At 39.4% G+C, this 10,018-nt stretch overlaps 1 protein-coding gene across 1 annotated transcript; it reads left to right on the plus strand.

The window, feature by feature from the left end:
• Window positions 1-754: 754 nt before the first annotated feature.
• Window positions 755-1,450, plus strand: LOC141628021 (secreted RxLR effector protein 161-like). Its single transcript, XM_074441211.1, has one exon. The coding sequence runs from the start codon at window positions 755-757 to the stop codon at window positions 1,448-1,450; it is 696 nt and encodes a 231-aa protein (XP_074297312.1).
• Window positions 1,451-10,018: the final 8,568 nt, after the last annotated feature.

Raw genomic sequence — 10,018 nt, forward strand, 5'->3', positions numbered from 1 at the left:
TTTCGAGAACCAAATTTACAACCCCCATATTGTGACCGAATAGACGGACCTTTTATAGATATGTTGCCTCCCTGTGGAGATCGACCCGACTTCCCTAGCTATATAGTTAGTTTAGTTGGTTATTTTTTATAGGTATACGATTGCCCTGTCACTTAAGTCCATTCGAAATCTCCTAGCAGTTGCTGCATTTCATGATTATGAAATTTGTCAAATGGATGTGAAAACAGCTTTTCTTAATAGAAATCTGCAAGAGCATGTGTACATGACACAACTTGAAGGTTTTACAACACATGCTGGGAAGATTTGCAAGCTTCAACGATCCATTTATGGATTGAAGCAAGCATCTCGGAGTTGGAATCTTCGTTTTAATCATGCAATCAAAGAGTTTGGTTTCTATAGAAACGAAGAACCATGTGTGTACAAGAAGAATAGTGGGAGTGCAGTTGCATTTCTGGTTCTTTATGTCGATGACATTCTCCTTATGGGAAATATCATTCCAATGCTACAGTCCGTTAAAGACTGGCTTGGAAGTTGTTTTTCAATGAAAGATATAAGTGATGCAGCTTATATCTTCGGTATTAGGATCTATAAAGATAGACCTAACAGACTAATTGGTCTGAGTCAAAGCACTTACATAGATAAGATGATTCAACGTTTCAATATGATTGATTCCAAGAAAGGTTTCTTGCCTATGTCTCATGGCATTACTGTTAGCAAGACTTAGTGTCCTTCGACACCTGATGAGCAAAAGCGCATGAGTAAGATTCTCTATGCTTCCGCCATAGGTTCTATCATGTATGCCATATTATGCACTTGTTCTGATGTAGCTTGTGGATTGAGTATGACGAGTAGATACCAAAATAATCCCGATGAAAGTCACTGGACAGCTGCCAAGAATATCCTAAAGTATCTTAAGAGAACTAAGGATATGTTCTTGGTATGCGGTGGGGATGAAGAGCTCGTTGTAAGTGGTTACACCGATGCTAGTTTTCAGACTGATAGAGATGATTCGCGATCTCAATCTGGATATGTATTCTTGCTAAATGGTGGAGCTGTTAGCTGGAAGAGTTCCAAACAGGATACTGTGGCTGATTCTACAACAAAGGTTGAGTATATTGCTGCTTCAGAAGCAACAAAGGAAGCTGTTTGGATTCGGAAATTTGTTTGTGAACTTGGAGTGATTCCTAGAATTCTTTGCCTCATAGATGTTTATTGTGATAATAATGGTGCTATTGCACAAGCTAAGGAACCGAGGTCACATCAAAAATCCAAACACATAGAAAGAAGATATCACCTTATCAGAAAGATTATTGATAGATGTATTGTTAAGATATGCAGAGTACCGACTGATACAAATGTTGCAGATCCCTTAACAAAGCCTCTCCCGCAGTCTAAGCATGAGAGTCATAGAGCTGTCATTGGTCTAAGACGCATTAGCGAGTGGTTTTAGTCCTATTATGAGATCTTTGTTTTAGTGGGAGTTTATTTGACATGTTTAATTGGTTATATGTAACATTTACTTCATTTATTCAATAAATTTATTATTTGATTTTATTCATTTGATTGTTTAATTGAATGTTTGTTCCACAATAGTCAACACTGATATTGATTTTATTCATTTTATTAGATCCCTTATATGATGTTTTCTATTATAGTCTCTAATCAGGGCATTAAAGAAACACTTGAATGCCTAAAAATGATTTGTATATGAGCTGGTTGATGACTAAGTTCCTTAAGTAATGATATTGAGATATCAAACCAGGCATATGGGTACATGTTAGAGAATATGTATTAGACAAACCCGTTAAGAACTTTACTAAGAATTCGCTTAGTGTCAGTAAAGTTTCTTATCACTAATTAATAGTGAATATACAGTCTTTAGACCTGAGTTTATCACTATTCTGTACATGCTAAGTAGTTAGTTTTGACTTTGTCAAACGTGAGCCGTGACTGGTGACTATAACGGAAATGCTTGGACTTATTATGGATCATGTGATGGGATGTGGTTAAACAACATGGGATTTGTTCTTTCCTAAATGAAGGAAGTTTATTGTTTCAGGCCTCTCGAAGAATGTGAATTGTAAAATGCATGGCCGTGCTCAGACGAGGTGATTGTCAGTCGTCTGCTTTATCAATTCAACCCAGAGATTTGGGAAAAATGATTCGGACATATAAGGTTGACACTTTTCCCACCTTAGTCTTGATTGGAACAATAGAAGCAAAGAGACAGTTTTAATTGGACACAGTTCAAGTGGGAGACTGTTGGATTTATGTCCAGAGTACAATTAAGGTAACCTGGTTTATATTCTATGTAACAGTAACATTTTGCTAGAAGCCGGTTACATACCGAGTCTTAAATGACTTAAGGATTCGTGTCGAATTAAACGGGCCCATTGGGTCACACACAAGATGAATATGGTTTTTCTTATTTATATAGAAATAGAGCTCTAATTAGATTAGGCCCAGCTGCGATTAAGGTAAGGGTTTGATTAGGAAACTGAGTTATTACTCCCCTATATATAAAGATATATGAGATTCAGTTTAATTAATCCTATTCTTTTGTGAGAATAATAAAACCCTACCTTGTATACTAGCATACAAATCACATCTCCTATTCATACGTATGGATACTAGTGGAGGCACTACAATTGGAATGCTCTTGGTTCTTTGTAGCAGTTGGGTTATTCAGATCCGGTCTTATTTTCTTACATTGGTAGATATTATTGCTCACGGATTTATTCCGCTGCGAGGTAATTCTATTACTCTTTTATTTATGTTTAATTCTTATTTCTAACGTGCATATGGTCCAGGAGATTTGTCTACTAAAATCGTTTTAAGGACCGACAAATCCCTTCATTTAGTCATGTTGTATAAAGAATAAGATGAAAACAAATTTGAGCCACTAAAAGTGCGCATCTGTTCTTAATTGGAATTGTGGATTCTGAGTCCATGTTCGTTGCTTTAACTAGTAGACCCGGTGAAATTGATCCGATTTGAGTAACCCCACTCAAACCTGGCCCGCATTTGAACGGAGGGCCCGATTGGATCCATACCTTGAATTGACGTAACTCCATCTGATGCGATCCTAATGTTCATCGCTGAATACGAACCCTTATTCCCAAATAACTCGATAACATCACACGTAGAAATAACCCGAATCTGAATGACCTGATGCGACTCGAATTTTTACGAATTCGAAATATGACTGGACTAAAAATGGCATGACTCGGCCTGCTTTACTTGTTTGGTAGGCTTAGCTATAAGTAGTTGGAGAAATATACGAGTACATGGTTACAGACTTATAGGTGACTATGTGAACATGTGACAACCACTGACAAGTAGTTTTATAGAATCAATTAGTCTCCCTTGTGACGGACGCTATCCATCACAAGCTGAAGACAGAGCGCATTCATACCATATTAACACAATATGGATACAAATGGGCCCTTTTGTCAGTTAAATATGATAAATGTGATTTGACAAAAGAGAATAAAAAATTGGAGAAAAAGTGGAGTCCCAGTGCTAGGCGTCTGCTTGTGTAAAGAAACCAGAGAATTGTCCCATCCCCCTACTTTTCAGATTTCATTTTCAAATCTTAATTATTACCTCAACATCTCTCTAAAAAAGTCCAATAAATAATATTTTCAGCTAAAATCTTCCGTTATCATCTTCAATTTTTAGCTCAAAACTCTTGAAATCTTCATCTCCTACCTTTCGTCATTATCTTCAATTTTCAGCGACAAAAAAAAGTGTGGTAACATCTTCATCTTTTCGAGCTTGATCAAGATGATGGGAAAAAAACAAATGGCTATGAGGACAACCCCGAAAAAAAATATGAAAGGTATTGTGTTGAACATGTTGATTTTATGGTTGTAATTTTTGTTTAGTAATTAATAGTAAAAAATGGTACTGGTGACAAGGACGCTGAGTCGTCGAAGTCTGCAGGTGATGGTTTGGAAGGTGGTAAATTAAATGTATAATTTGTTGGTTAATATTCGAATTGTGTTGATGTCAACTGGTAATGGATTTTGCTTGTATGTAGAGGCACTTGAGACCATTGTTAAGATGACAGCTGGTCTTGGCGCAAAAAAGAAGAGCAAGAAAACGACAGATGGTATGCGTGTAATCTGTATTAAATTTGCGTCATTCTTGGAAAATGTAACTACTGAAGTGCTTATAATGTGACAACAGCGAGTAATATGACCACAGGAGTTGAGTAATGTGCCTATGTTTGAGTTTCTGTTTTTCTATTAAAATGGCTATTTCTTTTGGGTTTAATACGAAGCTTAGCATGTTAACAAATTTGTGTCAAAATATGAGACCATTGATGCGTGTCTTTTATATAATATTTTACACCCTATTTTACACGCATTTCAGAGCTCATTTATGTAGTTTAAAGCTATTATTTGCCCCATTTCGTCTACTTTCGTATTTTTATGTAATATTGCAGATTTATGCGGAAATGAGTTGATATCGAGCTAAATCCGTCCCCGAGTATCTTGTATTGCATTTGTCATGAAGTATTTACTCAAGAAACGAACTTGGTGCGCATTTCGAGGCCCAAAAGACAACTTTACGAAGAATTTTGAAGCGGACTATCAGCTAAAGCAGTCGATCGACCAACACACGACTTACAGGAGCTACTGTTCAGCATAGATCAGTCGATCGACCGGCTTCTCTGGTCGATCGACCATACCGCTAATTCTAACGTGAATTAATAGAACGAGATATCCAAAGCCCATTGTATATTAGGTTTAGGATTAAGTGTTACGCGATATTCTATATAACATAACCTAGGTTATTCAGAATTATTATCAAGCTATAATTCAGTTTTATCATGAATTTCTAAACATTCATTAGTTAGATTATTTTCCGTCAATAAAGTTTACTCTTTGCATTCGGTTTTGATCTTTCCTTCCTGTTCTATACGGTATTCTACTGTTCTTATATTCCGTTTTATTGCTTTCATTCGTAGTATAGAATTGCTAGGTTAGATCTCCCGAAGCCAAATTATTGTTTTATGTTAATTGTTCGTTTAATTAATTTAAGCATGAATTCGAATGTTTTAATTGTTAAGTTTATTGTTGTTATTATATCCAGTATGAGTAGTTATATACCTCGTGCTAGGATGTAGGGAACCTGTAGAAGTAGGCGGCACTAGAATAGTGGACCTGGAATCGCGCCACGGTCGATCGACCGTATACCCTGGTCGATCGACTGGCCTCGTGAGATCACCTTCGTTTTAATTAATTAAATTGCTATGTTTGACGAATCGAGTGCACGCGACTAGTTGAATGCCTAGGAATTGACCGACCCAATAAAGATCGAAAGATAGGGAAGGGATATAGCCTACCTAATTAAGACGACTAAATTAATAAGATCGAGAGATGAGTTAATTTAGCCTTTTTAGTCACTTTTCAGGACGAAAGTTAGTATTAGTGATATTAGGGACTTGTAGCGAGATCGAAAGATGCTACCTGTAAGAATGGACCGAGAGGACTTCTTATTTTCCCGTCTCAGGTGTTTGTTTTAGACCTACCTAGTTTACTGCCGCCGAAATTATAGTGTACCGACCATCTTAGCACCCTTTTAATATTTGTTTTCATCCGTTTATTTAGTTTACTTTTCTTTTATTGCCTTTAGCTATAGACCAAATCAAATCAAACCCCCACATCTGTTACCTTGGACTTAAAATTAGACAACTAATAATTGCATCGCCTCCCTGTGGTTCGACCTTGTTACCACTAGCTTCTGTTAGTTTTAATAGGTATTATAAATATTATCTTTGGTGCACACAACGACGGGCATCAAATTTTGGCGCCGTTGCCAGAGAGGCAATTGTTTAAATTTTTTAGTTGTTTTTATTTTTAGTCTTTCTATTAGTTTAAGGGACATTTGTTCCTTAAACTATTCTCATATTCTACTTGTAGTTTCTTCTTATGCGCATGTCACAGGGTGGTGAATTACTGCCGTTCAATCGTGAGATTGAGAAGACTTTGGGTGAGTTGAGACGATCATCTAGAGTATTGCCGACAAAGGAAGAGCTGAGTACTCTGTCTAGTTACTACGAGAACGCTTTATTTGAAGAGGATCCACCTTCATCTCCTGTTTCTACTTCATCAACTGGGACTGTCACATCTCTAGACATGGCGGAAGAAGCAAGTATAGCCAGTCACTCTGAGCCGACAGCTGAGAATCTCTATAAAGGATTCGCATTACCAGGGACGGATAGAAAATTCGAGCCGAAACCGTCCTATATCAACTTGGTTGAGAGAAACCAAACCAACCAATTCGGGGGAGCTGCAAATGAAGATGCAGCAAAGCATATGGAAACTTTCATTGATTATTGCTGTTCCATTCCCCCACCAACCGGTGTGACCCAGGACCAGGTGAAGGAGACCATGTTCATATTCTCTCTTCATGATGCTGCAAGGGAGTGGTACCGAGACCTGGATCGAGTTGCTAACGGGATCACTGATTGGAAGTCGCTGGCCCTGGCATTCTACAAGAATTATTTCTCTGCCTCGAAGACAAATGCCATTAGAGCTCAGATAACGAGCTTTAAATAGGGTCCTGATGAGAATTTTCATGAGGCATGGGTCCGTTTCAAGAAGCTAGTGCGAACAATTCCGCACCATGGGTTCGAAAAATGGAGCCTATGCAATCAATTTTATAATGGGCTCTATGACGATCAGAGGGCTATCCTGGATGCGGCAGCTAATGGCAGATTCCAGGAGAATGTTGGAGAGACTAAGGGATGGAAAATTATTGATGATTTAGCCACCCATAAAGCTGAGTATGGAAATTTCAGGGGAAATCAAAGAAGAAGTGCTGAATCCCCTTCTGTAGCCGCATTAGAAGCTCTCACGGTGATATTTGATAAGTACGAGTTGGGAGGAGCTTCAAAAGGAGGGATCTATCATGTGAATGCTGTTTTAGACGGTCCTTTCGTCTGCAAGAGATGTGGAGGAGAAGGACATGTTTCAGACAACTGTCCTAATCCCTATGAGTCTTGTGCTGCCTTTCAACATTATAGGCAGACAAACACATATTTTGAGCCGAATGTTCATCCGAACTTGAGGTGGAGTAGCCAAAATGTCCTAAATCCAACTCCACCTCCACAGCAGAAGCAACAACAGAATTATGTGCCCCCCTCATAAGCAGCAGTAGCCATATCAAAAGCCTCCGTATGTTTCACAGCAGCAGCAGCAGTCCCAAGGTTCCGAATTTGCCGAATTGAAAAATTTGTTGCTGAAAGAGTCTCAAGCTAGAGAGGCCGGGATGAAGATGTTAGAGAGCCAAATTGCTCAATTGGCTAGCAAGAGTGCAACTCGAGCTCCGGGGCATTTACCGTCGCAGACAGATCAAAAGGAGACCCTCAATGTTATTACTTTGAGGAGTGGGTCTACCCTTGATGGGCCCGCTATGGTCGAGGAAGCTACTGAAAAAGATGAGGCGGAACCAAGCAAGAAGAAGGCAGTGACGAATAATAGCAAGAAAAAGACGATCAGCAGGTATGTCAGTCGATCGACTGACATACCCAGTCGATCGACCAGTCCGCGAAAAATTACAGCTACTGTTCCTGTAGACGTCAGTCGATCGACTGACATTCATGGTCGATCGACTCACGACGCTGCTGAGGGTGAGTCTTTTCGTCCTCCAATGCCAAATAACTTGAGGGACCACTTGTTTCGGGGTACGACTACTCCGAAATTATTGAGGCAAGACCCAAATGCCGATGGGTCAGTTCCGGTTCCGAAATATGACCCGATGACGATTAATGGTTCATTTTTGAGACGGTCTGAAGAAGGGTCAAGCTTCAACAAAGAGAAGGTAGTGGATTTTCAGCCTAAATCCACCAACGCCGGTATGAGAGACTTAGAGGAGAGGGCTAAGTTACTTCTTTCAGCCCCTTATCCAGAGAGATTAGTGCCGACGAAGGAACATGTATCGTTTAATAAATTTGAAAATGTTATTCGTAGCTTAAACGTACAAGTTCCTTTTCTTGAGTTAGTTAATCAAGTGCCTGCTTACATGAAATTTATGAAGCAATTGTTGTCTAAAAAGAAGTCACTAGAAACTGTGCATTCTGTCGCACTAACTGAGGAGTCATGCTCTTATTTGATCCATACTGCACCTCATAAGCTAGAAGACCCAGGTAGCTTTTCAGTCCCATGTAGTATTGGCACCTTTTCTATTGAGAAGGCCATGTGTGACCTAGGAGCCAGTATTAGTGTCATGCCCTTGAGTCTTGCTAGGAAGTTGAAATTGACTAGATTTGCAGTCACCAACATGACAGTACAGATGGGTGATCGTTCTGCGGTCCAGCCTATAGGAGTCTTAGAAGACATTCCTGTGCAAATAGGAAAGTTCTTCCCTGTTGACTTCGTTGTACTAGATATGCCCGAGGATGCCCACATTCCCATCATATTGGGTAGACCATTTCTGCACACTGCTGGTGCAGTTATTGATGTTGGTTCAGGGACTTTGACCTTCAAAGTAGGAAAGCATTCCATTGTCGTTGCCCAGACGGCTAAGAAGAAAGTCCCCATGTGGCCAGTCACTTGTAAAACGGTTTCTGAAAAGAAATCCTATTTTGTACTTCCTGACATGCCTATTTCTATGCCTGTTTCTACTATGACACCTCCGCCCCAGATTGGGAGCAAATTGGAGGGAGACTCTTCTGTTTTGGATGTTGCAGGAGATGGTTTGGGGAAAGAAGAGCCGCATGTTGCTCCAGTTGTGAAGGAGCCAATCGTTCAAAGAGGCGGTCTAGGATGTCTTAGCTATGGCAATGATGAGGAGCCAGTCAAAGTGACGGAGACCGATTTGGATTCTGATGAGCCGGATGAGGTCATTGCTTGGGAAGATGTTAAAGTTGTTGATCCGTTGAGTTCTGCGGATGTTGGAGTTGAGAAGGGCACAGCTGAGAAGATGAGCACTGTAGAGGCTACCTCTTGTAACCAGAAGCCGAGCAAGTGGGCCATTCTGTGGCCATTCTTGATCAACTATTAGTTGATCAAGACGTTTACAAAACCATTCATTTTATTGCTTTTTTAGACTATCTATTGTTTTTCGTGTGCGTGAGACTTCGCATTTTTAATAAGTTTGCTTAGGATTTTATATGCTTTAGACTATTGCTTTGGGTTTTGCGCAATTTTGGGCGCACTATTGTGTGTATTTGAAGGTTTATAGACCATATTGGCTCAATTTATTGAGTTAATTCGAAGAAATCAGAACTTACAACAGGTATTGCAGTCGATCGACTGGCCTGTGTGGTCGATCGACTGAGCTGCGATTTCCAAGAGCTTCTGTTCTTGTTCACCCTGGTCGATCGAGTGGGTGATGTGGTCGATCGACCACCCTGCGCTGCTGTATCTGTTTTCGATCATTCCCCTGCTGTGTTTGGTCGATTTGCGGAGTTGAGGGAGTCTTTTCTCCACTTTATTCTCCGACTCATTTCTATTTTCTTCAATTTCTTTATTTCACATAATGTTGCGTTTAATAAATTGTTTTCTTGAATTTATGCATGATACTTTTGCTTCTTTTCAGGTACTTATTGGTAGCACTGTTGGCTACTGAAACCTTCTAGCTCACGCTGGTTTGGGGAGGTTTCCTTTTGCTGCGCTTAAAGTCTTGTGAGTTTCCGAGTCCCTTTCATGTTTTATTTATTTACTATTTCACGCAAATTCCCGTTTTCCTTTTACTTCATTACATGATTTTGCACAATGGGGACATTGTGCGATTTGGTTTGGGGAAGGATTTTGCGTTGCATTTCATTGCTTGCATTCACGTTTACATTTTGTCCTGCATTGTTGTTTATTTTCCCTTATATATACAGAAAATTCAAAAAAATTGAAATATTTCAAAAAAATTCAAAATAATTGCACGTTTATTTTAGCATATAGGTCGAGTCGGAACGGTAGTATTTCTATGATGACACTGCATTTGCATCTGTTTTTGCTTGAGCCTTGCTAATGGACATGTTATTAGTAGAATCGTATATGCATAGTCTACG

Source organism: Silene latifolia, chromosome Y (genome assembly GCF_048544455.1).
Source record: "Silene latifolia isolate original U9 population chromosome Y, ASM4854445v1, whole genome shotgun sequence".
NCBI lineage: Eukaryota > Viridiplantae > Streptophyta > Magnoliopsida > Caryophyllales > Caryophyllaceae > Silene > Silene latifolia.

Bases quoted from the DNA above. Each gene is read 5' to 3' on its own strand.
- LOC141628021 (XM_074441211.1), top strand. From the start codon at position 755: ATGAGTAAGATTCTCTATGCTTCCGCCATAGGTTCTATCATGTATGCC.